We start from the raw sequence: 18,233 nt of genomic DNA, 5'->3' as shown, positions 1-18,233 counted from the left end.
TCTATGTATGTGTATGCGATATTATGTAGGTGTTCTTGTGTGCTGGAGATCTGGACTCGCCTTCGTCTACTTTGTCAGGTATATTAGTTTGGACCATTAATCCAAATGGCTACTTCTCCACTTCCTCCTGTTTGAAGTTATTTTTAAAGAGTGAAAATGAATTATAAGTCAAGTTCCATTAAAAAAAACCAATATAATCGGTTCAGTTAATTTGGTTTGACAGATAACACCACCCATTGACAACCCTAGTCAAAGTTGTTTATACAATCATCTATATCTATATATTAAAATGGAATGTGCCAAGCTAGCACTTTCCTGGTTTCTGGTTTATTCTCAAAGCACACTTATCTTTTTTTTTTTTTGGTTTTTTCTTAAAAGCACTTATCTTTTTTCTTTTTTTATGTTTTTTTTGAATTTTATAATTTTAAAATTGCAAAAAAATAACTCAAGTGACCAATCACCTTTAATACTTCTAACACTCCTCATAAATAACACACCATTAACTCTCTTTCTCTCTCTCTCTCTCATTAAGTATTTTAATAATCTATCCTCATTAATTATGCCATTAACTCTCTTTCAATAACTCATGCTACTAATTCTCTATCATCCCCATTACTCCATTAAATTGCATAAAATTTATTAACTTTATCTATCTATCTATCTATTTCAATTTAACTACAATGTTATATATACTAGATACGTTTGCATTAAACTTTAATTATTAGCAAAGATTTATCATATCGAAATTGAGATATTCAATGATATATTATTGCAGTAAATAATCTACTTCCATTTAAAATTATAATCCATTTATATTCCATTTGGAAATAATGAAAATTAATTAACCATAATAAAAAATAATTTAGTAAGCTACTTAAATAAAATAAAATAATTATTAATTATTGTTATTGATAAAAATATTTTTATTAATATAATATAAAGAATTTAATTAATAAAAGGAATAAGATAAATTAAAAACCGACATCAATTTAAAATTAACATTAAATTAATACAAAATTATCAAACAATTATTAGTTATATAATTAAATTTTATTAATTTAAAACCAACTTAAGTTCTATTGAAAAATAGAAATTTATATAGTTAATTAAATTTCACAAGGAATTTAAATTTAATAAAAAACTTAGTATGCTTAAATAAATTTATTTTTTACTAATTTCAAATATTAATAAAAAATATTAAATTCATATATAGTTTAATTATTTTAAAATCAATTTAAATTCCATTTAAAAGTAAGGAAAAGTATAAAAAAAATCTTTGGGTTTTCTAACAATCCTATGAAACTCTCCGGTGTTTTGATGTTAACAAAAACCTTCCCTATTGTTTTGGAAAAAGGTGCAAATACGAAATACCTTCCTTTCATCATCATTTCAAATAAAAATGTTGAGGTAATGCATTAGTTTTACTTCACTTCAGCCTTTTTACTTTACTTTATATCTAAGAAAAGCAAGGAGAATTTTTTAAAAGTTACCTTGCAAAATAAATTAGTGGAGGGTAAAGTTGAAACTTTAAATTATGTATGATAATGCATTAACAATGATAAGGGTATTTTGGTAACTTTATTATTTTTGTTATCAAAAAGCCATGGGAAATGAGGTGTTTGCATTTTTTTTCTTAAAACTATAGGAGAGGCCTTTGTTAGGGTTAAAATACAAATGTGGTTTATAAAATTATTATAAGAGTATTTTTTACAAGTTTAACTAAAAATTAATACAAAATAATAATAAACCAATAAAAATTAATAAATAAATCTTTTTCAAAAATAAAACATTAAGATAAAATAAACAATTTTATCTAAAGAATAGGAAATTGGCTACTCTCATTAAAGTGCAACTTAGATTGTAATTGGATAAACTAGTCATAACCCCCCAAAATAGTACTTCAATTGGACTTAGATGGACACATATGATATAACTGGATCTTCAATTTTGCTTATAAATAAAACCCGTTTATCACATGAATCCTTTCTGGTTTTTAATTATTCATCGCTACTCCTGGGGGTGAGCATACTTCAGTTAAAACCAAATAACTGAACCAAAATTTTGGGTTCGATGCTTTCGGGTCAGTTAGTTTGGGTATTTGATTTAGTTCAATTGTAAACATTGCTTTCTTAGAAGTTCGGGTTTCGGTTTCGGTTATTGTATTTAGCAGTTTGGTTAACCGAAAAACCCAAACTTCCATAACTAAATTAGTAATTTAGGATGGGAGCACTAGGGTATTCACAAAAATGCAAATCCCCTTTCCCTATGTCAGTTCGTCTTCCTCTCTTCCAGTTCGACTGCCGAACTGGAAATTAACCAAAAAATTGATATTAGTAATTTCCTAAACTTTTAATTGTTTCATCATATCATAAAAATTATGAACCAATGAATACTGATAACAGTTATTATATTTATATTCAATTTTTTAAGTTATAACAGGTCTTTGTAAATGACCCACCTATTTGAAGTTTGGTTCAGTTTATTCGATTTAACCAAACTTCGGTACCCCAAGCTGCTCCCTCACCTGGACGGTGAAAGTTGTGGAACAACTGTTAGTTATAACCAGAAATAACGGTCTACAAGTGTGAACTTTCTTTGTATTGGATTGGACGAGAAGGAGATCGAAAAACCTACACGATAACGAATGGACACAAACTGATCACCGTCGCAACTCGCACACAAATATAAGAGGAGTGAGCGGAAAAAGGGCGGCGAAAGCTCGTCACTACTGCTGCTGCGGGGTTAGAGAGTGTGTGAAAATAAACCCAAAAGAAGAGAAAGACCCTTTTCACCACCATCGGCAATGGCTGTCCTCAACTACATCTCTGTGAACTCTGCCGTGACTCCGATATCCCAAGACCCACAAACCCCTCCAAACCCTAGACAGACCCGGGTGGTTCTTCCGAGAAAAAAGCCTCAGAAATGGTCCACGGGTGTTGCTCCGGGCGAATACGGAGGCCCACCGACGACGACCAAGCTCCGCAAGTACTGGGGAGGCGAAGAAGAAGATCCTCTAACCAGCGACGATTTCATCTGGAACAAGGAGTTCATGGGTCGTATGAAGAGGTTGCTTCAGGAGCCGGACTCGTCCTCTCTTCAAACCCCTCCTAAGCAGGTTATCACTTTTCGGTCTTTCTCTTAATTCACTATTCTTTGGTTTTGTCTTCTATTCTATTTGTTCAGTGTTTGATATAAGTTAATTTCACTCATTAATTATGGTAGCAGGAAGAGCCCTCTGGTTTTTTAAGCCTTACCAGAGTTATGAGCCTTGACAGGTTTGTACGTTTTAATTTTCTGATTACAAGTAATTTTATTCGTTTTTTTCTCTATCGGTTCCTTTGTGTTTTTGATATTACGTGGAATTTTTGGACACAGTATGGAAATTGATTTGAGCAAGGAGCTTACAGCACCTTCCAAACCAATATTGGAACTGCAAGTTGAGACTGCAAGACGAGGTATTTCGGCAACCCAAGTAAGACGAATGTCTCTGGTTTTACATTCTGAGTTCGAATTGTTGTCTGCTTCTTAGTCATACATTTCAAAGTGATGGAACAATATGGTCTTCAGAGCACTGGAAATGCATCACCCAGATGGAGACTAGCTCCAACAAGGCGTGAGCAAGAAAAGTGGGATAGAGCGAGCAAGGCAGCAACAGGGGGCAGTGTAAGTCAGAATCTGTTGTGGTTAATACTCACCTTCTTTTGCTACGTTCTTAACCGGGGTACTGGTTCTATGACACTGCTTCTGAAGTACCTCATCCTAATGTTATTTCACTTATTTTTGACAAATCCCTTCTTTACACCCAGAATTTTCAAATTCTTGATCCTTTTTTATATGCCTTCCTGATTTGAAAACCTTTTTCGGTTTCTAATTTTGCTTCCAATTGTAGGATGTGATGTTTCGTGAATTAAGGCGTCCGCGAGGGGATCCACAAGTATTGGCTGCTCAGTCAAGGGAGCAATATTTCAAGGTATTTGCATTGGCATCTAAGTGCATCTTCGAACATTATCATATGTTTGTATCAATGTGTTTCTATGTGGAAAATAAATTGTCAATTTCTTTATTATTTCTTATATTTATTATCTTTTCAGTTGAAGAAGAAGTTGCAACTCCTTACTTTGGGTATAGGTGGTGTTGGTGTATTCTCTGCTTATGTATCTTATTCTCCAGAGGTTGCAGCTAGGTAAGTGGGAAAAGAGATCCACATTTTAATTGATGGGTTTGCTCTGAAGTTGACTATGGCATTCTTGTTCCTATGATAGGGAAGAGTTTACTCTCTTCTATTTTGATGATGCAGTTGACAGCTTTTTTTTTTGAAAGATAGAATAAAATAATTTTGTCATTCTAGAAATCAACTAATGCACATCTTTTTTCTTTTTAGTATCTCTGCAGTTTCTCTAAACTATTATGTTAAACTAAAAGTTTATAAATCTGGTGGCTTGTAACTTTCACTGGTAACTTCATATAATGAATGGTCCTTTTCTGGTTGTTGTGAGTGTTTTGACATTCCAAGATTCAAGAATAAAAGTTTGGGTTCAATTTTCTATTTACTCTGTTCACCATTGTATTTATTGAATTAGCTGTTTCATTTTTCAGTATTGTATTATGTGGAAACTATGCTCAGCAATTCATAATCATGTCTCTGTGCAAGGAATGGACAAACTACAAAGTATTAAACTGGGGATAGATTACTTACTGGAAAATTTAATCATCCCTGATTATTGATTAGAAAACAGTGGCCAACTATCAAGTTTCATCTTTCATGGCATTGCATTATCTTGTGTTTTCTCATCTGTTGAAGTGAAGGATGCTGGATTGCATGTTTTATAAGGTTGTTCTGTGAATGTCATACCATTGAGCCTCCCATTCTAGGTGCCTTTCTGGCTTTGTTTTCCCATTGAGCCTCCCATTCTACTTTCCTCCACTAGGATGAGAGATGACCACATATGTCGATGATGTATAGTTAGTATCCATTTGAAGCAAAAATAGAATTCAATTATTCTGAAAGCATATCATGTTTCAAGCAAGGTTCAAAAAATCGAGACGATACGCCCCGTATCGGGTGTATCGTATCGTATCTTTTGGGTCCTGAAACGCCTGTTTACAGGTGTTTCAGGACCCCATTATTTTTTAATGATAAATATGGGTATTAAACTACCCAAAAACCAAATTTTGAAAAAAATAAAAAAAATATATTTCCGCGTGGTTCAAAGTACCGATACACAGAGGCGTATTGATACTTTGAACCATGGTTTTAAGGTATATGAGGATTCTCTTCAAAGTGATAGTCTCTCACTTCAAAAAGAAGTGATACTAGACATAAATTTAACTTCACAGTGGTTAATTCTCCTTCTATTGTTCCTATCTTCAGCTTTGGTGCAGGATTGCTTGGTTCTTTGGTGTATATACGCATGCTCGGGAATAGTATTGACTCTATGGCAGATGGAGCTAAGGGGCTTATCAAGTAATTCCAACATTACTCCTATACTTTTAGATGTTTTTATATGCTTGACAGCTGTAGAATGTAAGGTTACTCAAACTGAAATGCAAATCTCTGGTTGGATTAGCTTGACATTGGCTGAAGGTCTTCAGCTCCTTATGTATTTAGTGTATCATATAGTTCTGAGGTTTTAAGTTTGTGATATGCAGATAATGGGAAAAAAAACACATTATCTGATCCATCTTATGGTATCAGTGACTCCCTTATTTCACAATCCTTACTTTTTATCTATGATACTCAGGTACAGAATGGACACAGCTGGATGAGCAATTGGGACACAGGATTTACACAAAATATTAAATTGTCTGACATTACATGACATCAATGTACAATTATCTGGTTTTGTAGCTTCTTAGGGAATCCATTCAGCTAGGTTTTATTGGAAATCTTTGAGCACTTAATGCATGGTAGGAATAAATGCAGAATAAAAAAAATAAATAATTTTTAGGACACAAAACTTGTAAAGGTCTAGAAACATAGAAGATAAAACTAAAATGCCTAAATTTGGATTATGATAAAAATCCAGCCACGCACAGATACATTGCTATTGTTTTTCTTTAGTTGAGTGTCTTTTCATTTCTTAACCTGCCAAATGTATTGGAAATTCTAACATTTTTGGATGCTTCTTATAGTATCTCCCATCAAAATAATATACAAACAAATACATTTGTAATAAGGGGACTTTTCTCTTTGTTACATTTGTGATACGTGACTAAAGAACTTCAATCTCTTATGGTAAATTTGTAATACTTGAACTTGGTATGCTTGCTTAGTGTCATTTGCATTGATTTGTGCACCTACATTTTTTTTTTCTATTTCAGAAAGTATCCTATTATTTATATAAATTTTAAATACTATAACAAACTGTATCTTGAAAATGAAGTACTGCAGTAAAGTCCCTGAATCTTATTTGTTTGGGCCTGCCAAGTCTGGCACCTTGTACATACTACATAGTGGGATGGCAATGATCAAAATTCTGAAAGAAACTAAGAGGGCAGACAGAAGTGAATCAGAAGATTTGAATTTACAGGATATAGTTTATTTTATCTATTATATTATACCAATATATAATAGATATATTGGTATTATGAAAACTAGTTTTGTGGCACTTGCAAGAGGAAGATAGAGATGAGTAAAGTGGAGAAATAGGAAAATAAATGAAGAGAGAGAGAGAGAGAGAGTACTAAATCCTCATTGTTTTGTTGTTAATATGTCTCTGGGGAATTCCTTTTCTTTCATGGCTTTCTTATTTTTCTTCTTATTTTAAGTTGGAGAATGAGCATTTATACCATAAATCATTACAACATTCCAAGAAATAACTAAATGTGACCTCTTACATTACCTTGGTTCAATAATTCATAGCAAAGGATAGATTGAGGATGTCACCTATAGAATTATAGTAGGATGGGCAAAATGGAGGGGTGCATCCGGAATCTTATGTGGTAGGTGAATACCACTCTGACTAAAAGGTAAGTTCCATAAAACAGTTGTAAGGCCAGCTACGTTATATGAAGCAAAGTGTTGGGCAGATAAGATAAAACATATCCAAAAATTAAGTATGGCAGAAATGCAAATATTTATAACAAAAGGAGAGGAAAAAATTGCAGTATATGTTGGATAACTAAGAGAAAAATAAGGGAAATATTGGAGAAAATACTAGTACTATTAGGACTTCTTTTGGTTGTTGACAACTCAACTACATCTGACTCACATATATATAGGGATATACTAACGTTAATCCTCCTAAGATTTCTCCACTAACATTAACCAACCACCTACAAAATCTCTACCTCTAACTCCATTACTGATACTTTCCTACAAACTAGGAACTGACTTATTTGACTTGGTAAACAAAACAAATGCAACTAAATAGAAAACAATTACCCGTAAGATGCACTAATTTTTAATAATATTTAGATGGATGAGTGGTAAAAGTAGAAAAGACAGGATTAGAAATGAAGTCATATGAAGTAACCTAGGTGTAACTCCAGTAGGCGATAAAATGAGAGAAAGTAAATTGAGATGGTCAGATCACATGCATAGAAGACCACCTACAGAACCTGTTAAGAAAAGTGATCTGTTACAAGTTGAAAGGGCTGGAAGAACTAGGAGCATGCCAAAAATGACTTGGGTGGAAGTAATAAGAAATGATTTAAGTTGCCATAATTTAACAATGGATATGGTACCGAACAGAAGGAAGTGTAAAACAGGATTCATGTAGTTGATTCCATATAGTTGGAACAAGGTTTAATGATGATGATGATGACATGCCATGTTGGTTCCTTGTTTTATCTTATTTAACTCATCCATAGACAAGTCTAATGTTATGAGTTGGTAAAAGGGGAAATTAACCTAGAGGAAAGGAAATCTCATTTGAGTGGGTTTCATTAATGCTTTATTTGCATTGTTACTAGCATCACTAGCCCAAGTTTTAGACACGATTTAGAACTCCTCAATCCTTCTTGGACTTGGATGTTGGAGTTCTTTCATGGTTAATTTCAATGATTCAAATCTTTCTAAACCATTATCAACCTCATCCCATTAATGTGGTATTGGCTGCATGTATCTTATTCCTTTAGTGTTCTCTTGCAAGGCTATATCCTTTTTTAGTGGATGAACTGCCAAATATTTTCTCATGGATGAGTCCTTGTTCATTTTGTTCTCGTAACCTTGAACATGCACAAAATTGCTCCATCTTACTAGTGCATTCATTGGTCTTTCTATGACATGGCCAAACAATATTAGTTGGTTGGTTTTATATAAATGGGTATACCCCTAAATTCCCTGAAATAAGCACATTTATAATTTTATTCCTCATAGTCTTTCTGCTTATTTATCTCATCATATTTGGTAATGCATATTTTTTAGTCATGTTCTTTCTTGATTGTTTAGCCTTCTGCTTTGTGAAGCATAGTTGTTAATATAAAAGGGTCCCACAAAACTTTCCCTTTGATTCTATTAATTTTCATTGATCATAGAACTTGCTTGAAGTTCATTTCTTACTCTACAATGACCCAGTAGTTCGGATGGTCACTCAGCATCCCTCTAAAAGAGGAGGCACAGAATCAAACCTGTGTGTCCCCAGGCTCTTTGTGATAAGATCAGTGGACCTAACGTGAACCCTGCTCTGTCCCCACCCAATGAGCCCCCTGTAATGCATCTTATGTAATACTGAGGAAAAGTTCATTTCTTCCTGTAACTAGTTCTAACCTTAGTCAACATTCTCTTTATTATCTCCCTCCTTTTGAATGATTGAAAAGGAAAAGATTCTCTTTGCTCTCACTACTTTCTATTTCTGCTCCTATCTTTACAGATGTCACATTGCATGTATTTTGTTCTAGTTGAGTTTATTTTGATTTTTTTTTATAAGAAAGGTATAATTTCTGTATTAATAAGAGGGAAGCTCCCCCTCAAAAGACATGTACAATGAGTTAGCTGTACATGATAGAGAGGAATATACAAAAATATATCCTTTACTCGAAAACAGAAGTCATCATCAAAATAATCCCCTCCTAATAAGAACAAAAAAGAGAAAATTAAAATCATTCATGTTCGCTTTTCCAAAAATAGATTCCACCTGCTGCTCAAAGTTTTCAAAGACTTGTTTTTTATTTTTTTTATCAGAAAGAGAAAGATTGCATTAAATTAATAAGAGAAATATTACAAAGGAGCTGGGAAGTCCTCAGCCACTCTTCTTGATTATATCATCCTATTTACAATTCAGCCCAAAAAAGTTGTTGCCTGTTAACCTATGCCTGACCAAAGAGTCTGCTATTCCATTTGTCGATCTTCTTACCCACATAACGGTATCTCCCACTTCTTTAGCTATTATACCAATCTCCCTTAGGCTGTGTTTGGTTTGAAGGAAAAAGTAGGGAAAGGAAAGGAAAGGTAGGGAAACCTTTACAAACCTTGTATAGGTTTCCCTACCTTTTCCTTCAAACCAAACATACCCTTAATGTCTGCCTATAGGTCCAAGCTCCTGGTGTATTATTCCTTAACCTAAGAGATGACTAACTTAGAATCTCCCTCCACTTCCAACTGTTGAATCCCCAATTCCTTAGTTATCCCTCATCCCATTTAGCAGCTCCATTATTTCAGCTTTAACAGAGTCACCAAATCCAATGGGACCTGAATACAATGCCTTTGTTTCACCATTTGCATCCCTAAACACTCCCCCAATTCCTGCCAGGCCTGGGAGTCTAAATGATACTGCCCCTTTAACTGAAACCAAAAGATGGACAAGATGATATCAAGCTCTGCATATTGCTTGGCATCACCCAAGACCTTAAAATCTGAATGAAGTGACACCACACTCTACGGGAGAATGGACAGAACAGCAACAGATGTTCAGTGGTCTCAGTTGTAGTACCACACAGGCCACAGGTTGTATCCACTTGCATACCTCTAGATGCGAAGTTGACTTTAGAAGGGATTTCCCCAGAATAGCAGACCAAAGGAAAAAGTCACCTTTGTTGGAGCTTTTGTTTTCCAAATCCATTTCCATGGAACCTGTTCCTCATTCAAAATGGTCATGTAATTATAATAGGACTTCACTGAGAAGATGCCTGAAAATTCTGCTTCCCGTCACCATTTGTCCAAGATCTCTGGTTGAGGAGAGATTTTGGATAGCTGATCCAACATGAGTACCAGCCTATCAGATTCCCAGTCGTGGATATTTCTCTTAAGCCTGGGCGCCCACACTGGTTGGATCCCCAAGATCTCATATGAGTCTTGGACTGAAGCTTCTCTATTAAGTGCAGTGCTGAACAAATCAGGGAATGTCTCTTTCAGAGGGCCTCATCCACACCACTGATCTTCCCAGAACATAATGTTCTGAGCATTCCCTAATTTGACATTTGAAAGAGATACTTTTGAAGAACAGGTCTTTAAATTTCGTCATTCCTCCCCACACACTAAACACCATAAGAGTCAGAGCAAGCAGATGTTACCCAATCCGGGCCTGCATTACCATATTTATGTTTTATAATATAATACTTCTCCAAAACTCTTTTCTTTCTGTCATGTATCTCCCCAGAAAGAGCTTATTTTGAATTTTTAAGATCTTAAAGTTTCATTCAATAGTTCTAGCTTTGGTTTTATCTTAATCTAGTGTTGCCAATCAAATGCCACCTGCAAATAACATAGGGCATTATTCATCCAGAATATGCCTATCTAGCTCTTCTATAGCCAATGTAAAAAAGATACTGGTTCATGATATATACTTATTGCAACTGGAAGCTGGAACTTGGTCTCCCCACCAACCATTCCAATGGTGGTTACTGCACTCCCATACTTTCCCAGAGATTAACTTCTTTTTTCCTTTTTTTTATTGTTTATTGTTCCTCAAAGCCTTATATACTGCCCGAATACCTTAGCTTCATTTTTAATCAAGGTCATTGTTCTTCAAAGCCATATATGAAGATTATTCTGGGATTGGCCCCAACAGAAACAGACATAATCTTGGTCATTTTCTTGTTGGGTGTCTATGTTCTATGACGTTGGAGCAATTTCAGTTAACTGGTTTTCTGGGGAGTAGGGATGGTTTTCTAGATCTAGATTGGATCCATCTCATTTTGTATCAGCTCCATCTTTTATCCCTCAGCATAGAAGACTTTGAGGCTAAACTTTGATGGCTATTCTCTAGGCAATTCAACTCTTTAAGAATTTGGTGCATTGGTGTATGCTTAGTAATAATAATGGCAAGACTATCTTGCAGTTTTGGGGCCTACTGGTGCCTGTGCATGCTGTATGAACAGAGATTTATTACCCCTTTCAAGGCATCATATGACCTTAAGAGTTAGAACATAGATGGGAACCAATAAATGGTAAATTTTTAGTCTCAGTAGAGATTCTGGTATCCATTGGCATCTTCTTTTCTTCACAAGAGATGCATGCTCTGGCATCCAGGTTGAATGGCTTGTGCCACTGGTTCCCTAGAATTGTCAATTCTATCAGCTGTTGAGTTGGTTGCATTAGGAAGTGTTTGCCTGGGTTGTTAGTTTTATCTTTCTGTTCAGGTGTTTATTGGCCTTATATCTTGTTTTGTCTTATACAACAGTCTAAGCCTTCAACATAGACTGTACGAGCGGAGAGGCAGGTCCTTACACACCCTTATTTGATTTTCATACATTCAAAGACACTAGGATCATAAGTAATTCTTTTTCTTAATTAGGTCTCTCTAATATTAGACTTTTTTTTGGTAGAACTACTACTGCTTTGATGCAAAAGAAAAAAAGAAAAGAAAGAAAAGAAAGTATAAGGGAGTCCCCTGTGAGATCTGCCACAGGCTTCACCTGGACTTGCATATGTCTTCTCCTTCTTGAGTTTATTCAATTGAACAATTTTTATGTTCTCTTACTCAGGTTATATATGGTTATGCTTTTGGAAAATATTTTCTGGTTTAGACATATCAATAATCATGAGAAAGTTGCTACCTGAAAGTGTTGTAAATTTATAACAAACCTGATGGCTTTTTCATTTCTTTCCCCCTTTTCCTTCTTTTTATGATAAGTATGAACATTTGTCTTCTTTTCTTTCCTGCTTCATTGAGTTTTCTAGTTCTTTCCCCCTTGGCATCATACATGTCCCTTTGAAAAGAGAATGCTATTTAGTTCTTCCTAATTGGAACCCACTTCAGTATTTTGAGGTTTTGCATGGTACCTTCATCAGGCAGAAGCTACAAAACACATACTATCTGAGAAAGAAAATTCTAAAATTTTAAATTGGATGCATCTCTTTCCTTCTTTCCTGGAGATGATTTACTATAGTTAGTGAACATGATTAAATTGGAGTATTGGACTATCTGTGAAATTGCAGCTGATGGTTATGGGCCACCCTTTTTGTACAGTAGCTGCATAGTGGTTTGCAGGTTTTTTGCTTTCTGTAATTCAATCATATGATAATTTATGTCTTTTTATTTTATGAATTTTATCTTTAGCATACGATGATGAATGATTTCTGAATAGGTGCACTTACAGAAATTTTGGTGCAGGGGAGCAATTGGGCAGCCAAGGCTGTTGGTTCCTGTGGTACTGGTTATGATCTATAACCGATGGAATGGGTGAGGATAATGCTCTTACATTGTAATTCACTTTGCTCTATTATCACATGAAGGGTGTTATCCTTGAAACTCAAGTCTATAAACATACATGAAATTGTCAACTGTCTCAGTTGGTAAGGTCTTTGGTGTCTAGCTTGTTGTGGTGGATATGGAGTTGATTCCTGTCTTCACCCTCACCGGGTTTTGGGGGGGGGGTATGCGTATGGAGGACTGGCTACCCTTCCATTGTGTAGGCCCATGAAGCCAAAAAAAAAATGGTCTATAACCATACATTCATGACAAAAAAAGTTCAATTATTGTTTTTTCTTGTGTAAATCTTTTTCTGTTCTCATTCCATTTTTCTTTAGATTAAATTTCAATCTATATATTTTAGAATATCATCTCTTTTATTTTCTTTGTCTTGTGTCTCCAGTGCTTGACAATGCTATGATGGTGCAGGCTTCTTGTGCCAGAATATGGATTCATGCACCTAGATTTGATACCAATGCTTGTGGGGTTTTTCACCTACAAGGTTGCTACCTTCATTCAAGCCATTGAGGATGCTCTGACTGTAGTTGAAAAGAGTACCCAAACCCAAGACTAGGTAGGCATTTACCTTATAAATTAGCTCCCTCCAGCCGATCATTTTTTTGACTGCTTGCAAAGGTATTTGACTCAATCTCAATGAACCATCCTTTACCCATTTTGTAAAATCTGAAACTTCATTACTTTTTCTGCAGATGGAGGTTTTCATGAATTTTGTGGTTGCATGTTACTTGTAAAAAAGGTGTCTATTTTCCTCTGCCTTGAAACAGTGACGTGAAGATGCACAAAACAAGAAGCCAATACAAACCACAGTGCATTTGCTGTATAGCTGGATGGGTTTTTTGGGTTGGAAGTGGCTGGGGAGGTGAAGGTTTCTCACATTACCACATATAACATGGACAAGTATTGCGTGTGATGAAGATAAAACCTAGCTAATAAGAACATTATTTTTTTTTTGCCTAGTTGCCTTGCTTTATTGATTATTTTGGCTCTGAATATTTTTAGGGATCTGTTTCTACATGAAGACAAGAATCTTAAGAGATTTGGTTTTTACTGAGACGCAAAGGGTTGATCCAGATGAGTTGGGCTACCAGCTACCTAGTTGGGACTTGGGAGAACATTAAACAGCTTAACCTGGTCAATTGAAAAATACGGTTAAATAATAAATAAATGAATAAAAAAGTCAGAGTAGGACCAACTTAAATATGTTAAACAAGCTAGAAGGACGTCCTATTTTTTCAACTTTAACCCTAGTTCCCTAGGGATCATCCAGAGGCAGATTGATTAATTAATGAATATTATAAGTCACATTGAGTGAAGGTTATTCTGGTCTGGTATTGAATTCTTAATTGATATCAAGAAACGACAGGTTCAGTAACACATTTTATGAGGGAAAAGAGAAAAAACCGCAATAGTTTATGGTTGTTAACGAATAATGGATGGACTAGAAGGAAGTCAAAACTCAAAATAACATTTTTTTTGGGACACCCTTCCTCAGTTTTTATTTAATTGATCCTTTAAAGAAGGCCATTTTAAGAACTAGGTCCGCACAGCGAGGTCCTGCTAAGTGCTGACTACATATCATAGCTCATAGCTCATAGGCTCTTGTGTCTAGATCACCCAGTGTCCACACTGGAAAATCTGGTATTGAACCGCTTAAACCATACGTTAATCATTGTAACTTTACCAGGTAGATCGACCACTTGAGACTTCATTCTGTTTTCTTGGGTTGACTTTGTTTCATAATGGACGCTTCGGTTTACTCAGAGACGAAAGAGCCCCAGAGACAAAGTTGTTAGGGTACTCTGGAAACATCATCTGATGTTAGAATGGAAAAAATTAGGAATCAGAAATATCCCCCTCCCCCGGGGAAAAGTATATCCATGCATTTCTTCTGTATTTTCTTAATCAATTTCCCTGGTATATCTGAAATCTGATTCAGATTATCAGATCAGACTTTTAGATTCAGGATATTGTATAATGTACACCATTGGAATCCGACTCATCATCATTATCATGATACCATCTGGAGTCTAAAACCTTGTCCCTACAATATGGGATCAGCTTAATGAATCATTCAAGTCCAACTATGATATGGAAAAAAATATGATACCTAAAAAGCTGATAACCAATCAACTGGTATCATAAAAGTGGTACCTGGGGTCGACAAAAATCAAAGTTATTGGTGAGCCATTCAAGCTTGGCTTGTTAAAACATCAATTTGGTTAGTTCAATCTAGCTTTGAGTCGAGCTTGAACTCAATATATAGGCTCCCCTTGTGAAGCTTTGAGCCTTATTGAGTTTAGGCCATGTTTAGGACTGCTTAAAAATAAGTGCTTATTTGGGTGGGGACTACACCACTAAGCACTTATTAGTGTTTGGGAAATAAGCCTAAAATAAGTGCTTATTTTTTAAGCCCAAATTTTCAGTTTTTTTTTTTAAGTGCTCATACAATAAGCACTTATTCAATTTTTTCCTCCCATAATTTTTCCCAGTGAATTTTTAGAATACCAATTATAACCCTTTTACAAAACAATTTTACACAGACATTTTTATAAAAGTAATTTTATGAAAGCACTTTTACGAAAGCACTTCTATAAAATTACTTTTATGAAAGTACTTTTATAAAAGTATTTTTATGAAAGTACTTTTATAAGTACTTTTATAAAAGCACTTTTGCGAAAGCATTTTTATATAAGTACTTTTATAAAAACATTTTTATAAAAGTACTTTTATGAAAGCATTTTTATAAAAGTACTTTTACAAAATAATTTTTTCAAAAATAATTTTATAAAAGCACTTTTAGGAAAACACTTTTATAAAAGTATTTTATGGAAGTGCTTTTATCAAAGTACTTTTATAAAAGCACTTTTATCAAAGTACTTTTATTCATTCACTTTGGTTTGGATGTTTGAAAATTTGAAAGAAAATGAAGGACAAAAGAGTCACAATTGCTTATTTTAAGTGCTTATTGGAGAAAAGACCACCACCATACACCCAATATAAAATAAGCAGTTGAAAAAGTTGGGTGCCAAATGCAAATATGTGCTTATTGGAATAAGCACTTGTTTTTAATCACTTATTTTTAACATAAGCACTCGAAAACATGGCCTTATACTTATATATAGTGTTTTTAATTTATATATATATATATAAAAATATATATATTTTTTATCTTTTATACGAAGTTTGGTTCACTATAAATCTTGAACCAAATCAAATTCTATTTTTGGTAAAAACATATAAGCTTTTGAGTTGAGTTGAATTCAACTCAAGCCTCATTTTCTGTTAAACTGAACTCAAATAATGTAATAGTAGGCTCAACTCGGCTTGTATCCACCCCTAGTGGTAACCAATATAGGGTTCTGATTGATCAAAGTTCTTACGTTATCATACCCTTCTGGAGTGTATCCATACAATTGTACATGGATTGAATTCAGATAACTTCAATAGCATCGGATTCCAATTCCGTTGGCAGCACTGAATTTTGGTCAATGACCACAACCAAAGCCCGCAAATACTGAGGCTAGGCATCTAAGACTAAGAAACATTTCACATTTGGCCGTCCGAAAGTTTCTCTCTACATAAAATACTGATCCCATCCCAGATTTTCCGGTTATGGTTCTGTTTGGGATAATAAAAGAGAAACATCTGCGTTTAAATTATAACATAGAGACCTCTTCATATATTAACACTTCAGCAGCAATGGAACTTGGCCCCATAAATTATGAATTTTCTTTGGGCACCCCTTGACTCTTTTGTTTAGTTTATATGGTTTTGTAGCAATACAGATAATCTTGTTTCTCCCAAAATCAAAAGAAGAATAGGATACAGCTATCATGTTACATGGTGCACCCTTGTAGGGGAGGGGGGGGGGGGGTCATTACTTCCTAATGTATCCTCCCTGCACATGGCAAACCTTTGATTTTTGATCTCTTTTAGGTGGGACCCAGAAATTTGATGGAGAATGAAAGCTTGTTGTATGGAAAAACAGTGTCAAGGCATAACCTCTGAGTTGCGTCGTTCAGAATTGATCAGAATATGATTGATTCTGAGACCCATTTTAAGGGTAAATACATTGGTCGACATGATTAATTAGTTCAAACCAGCCTGTATATACAGTTTCTTACCTTCTTAAACCCAACTGGCTTTCGCTTTTTTTTTTTTTTTTTTTCTTTCAAAAGAAATTCTTCATTTTCCATTGGAGTAACAAGACAAAAAGTGATAATGTTTGACTAGCTAGATGAGGTGTTTCTCCGTCTCTTGCTGGATGGGAGGACATGCCGGAAACCACCTTTGGTGGTGGCCATGGTCCACTGCTCCATCACACTCTCCAAATCAAATTGGTTCACTGCAGAAGCATCCAACACACAGTTGTCCGAGAACCCAATTGTCCCGTGATCTGATGGCTTGTTTTTCCTTCGTCCAGCTCCGATCGGTACGTTCCTAAGTGTTCCTCCGGCCGTCCAGTACCTCTGGCATGCCTTACAGAAATGCCGAGGTTGGTTGACGTTGTAGTTGTTGAAATAACAGAACTTGGTCTCCATGCTTTTGCACCTGGGGCAAGCAATGGTCTTCTCCGGCTTCTTTTCACTTGTGTCATCCGCCTTTGACTCCTCCACCTCAGCTTTTCTCACCCGCAGAGGGATTGTTGTGCCGAAAAGCTTGAACCCTGGTGCATCTCCGCTGCTTTCAACGTCGGCCATGGCAGATAGACACGAGAGAGAGAGAGAGAGAGAGAGATGGGCGGAGACTTCTATATGTAGAAAAGATAGATGTTAGAGATTTACCCAAGGAGAGAGCCAAAGGAAATGTTTGTATATATAGGAGAAGTGGGCCTTTGAAAAAGCTCATGTAACGGCTCCCAAGAACAACTTGCTTACGTCATCAAAGAATCTCAAAAGACTCACTGAATAAAAAGTTGATATTGAGCTTCTAGTCCACATCATCATTACATATGACGTGGCAATAGTTTTCATCTATAGTGGTTCCCACATCAGGGCTGATCTCCTATATCTATATAGTAATGAAGAAGGTGGATGGAGCATAAAGAGATGCACCTTTTCTATTCAATAACAGCTCCTTATCTCTCTTTTGGATCCCATTTCCAAAGATGTCAATTTTCTATTCTCCTATCTGGGTTATTTTCTTTAATCTAGAATTAAGTGATACCATGCATCAGAAGTTCAGAACTGATCATGAGCTTCTATGGCATCTCTACCATTCAAACATTCATCTATCCCCATGGGTCAAATTCAAATGGATTGATGGGTGGGAATGAACTCTGATTACAAATTGGGTGTGAGAGTATTTTCAAACCTCCACTGAAGCATGAAGAACCCACATGAGAAGTTCTTCACGAGCACTCTAAAGTAAGTCTTCTTAGTCTTTTCTTTTGGGTATTAAAATAGGGATAACTTTCTCTTTTCTTCTTGTTCTTGCTCCAGCTTTCAAGTCATCATTCTGAGGGTTTGCATGGATTTTACAACTTTTGCCGTTTCTTTCCACAAATAAAATAAAGGATATGGTTTCTGGGTAAATGCAATTGAGATGGAAACTAAGTGGAGCTTGAGTGTCAAGGAGAATGGGATTTATTTATTAAGGAATCTTATTCAATCAATGCAAAAGTGTGCTCATCTCCATGAC

At 35.2% G+C, this 18,233-nt stretch overlaps 2 protein-coding genes across 3 annotated transcripts; one reads left to right on the top strand and one right to left on the bottom strand.

Annotated features, from left to right (window-relative positions):
* The first annotated feature begins 2,438 nt into the window (after positions 1-2,438).
* Positions 2,439-13,644, top strand: LOC104611596 (ATP synthase protein I-like protein). Of its 2 annotated transcripts, none has more exons than XM_019200130.2 (10): positions 2,439-3,115; positions 3,223-3,275; positions 3,376-3,472; positions 3,568-3,663; positions 3,890-3,970; positions 4,092-4,183; positions 5,372-5,464; positions 12,495-12,563; positions 13,002-13,146; positions 13,283-13,644. In XM_019200130.2, the coding sequence occupies exons 1-9, from the start codon at positions 2,804-2,806 to the stop codon at positions 13,144-13,146; spliced, it is 1,038 nt and encodes a 345-aa protein (XP_019055675.1). In that variant the 5' UTR covers positions 2,439-2,803; the 3' UTR covers positions 13,283-13,644. The 2 variants fall into 2 exon arrangements, with proteins under 2 accessions (XP_019055675.1, XP_010277031.1); XM_010278729.3 differs by having other exon boundaries at positions 2,517-3,115; positions 3,226-3,275.
* Positions 13,645-16,329: 2,685 nt separating this feature from the next.
* On the bottom strand, positions 16,330-17,371 carry LOC104611595 (dof zinc finger protein DOF1.5). The gene has a single exon (XM_010278727.2). The coding sequence runs from the start codon at positions 17,291-17,293 to the stop codon at positions 16,823-16,825; it is 471 nt and encodes a 156-aa protein (XP_010277029.1). The 5' UTR covers positions 17,294-17,371; the 3' UTR covers positions 16,330-16,822.
* Positions 17,372-18,233: the final 862 nt, after the last annotated feature.

This window comes from Nelumbo nucifera, chromosome 1 (genome assembly GCF_055504915.1).
Source record: "Nelumbo nucifera cultivar China Antique chromosome 1, China Antique-T2T, whole genome shotgun sequence".
Taxonomy (NCBI): Eukaryota; Viridiplantae; Streptophyta; class Magnoliopsida; order Proteales; family Nelumbonaceae; genus Nelumbo; species Nelumbo nucifera.
Note: the sequence above shows the minus strand (reverse complement) of the source record. Positions and strands in the feature narration are given on the sequence as shown.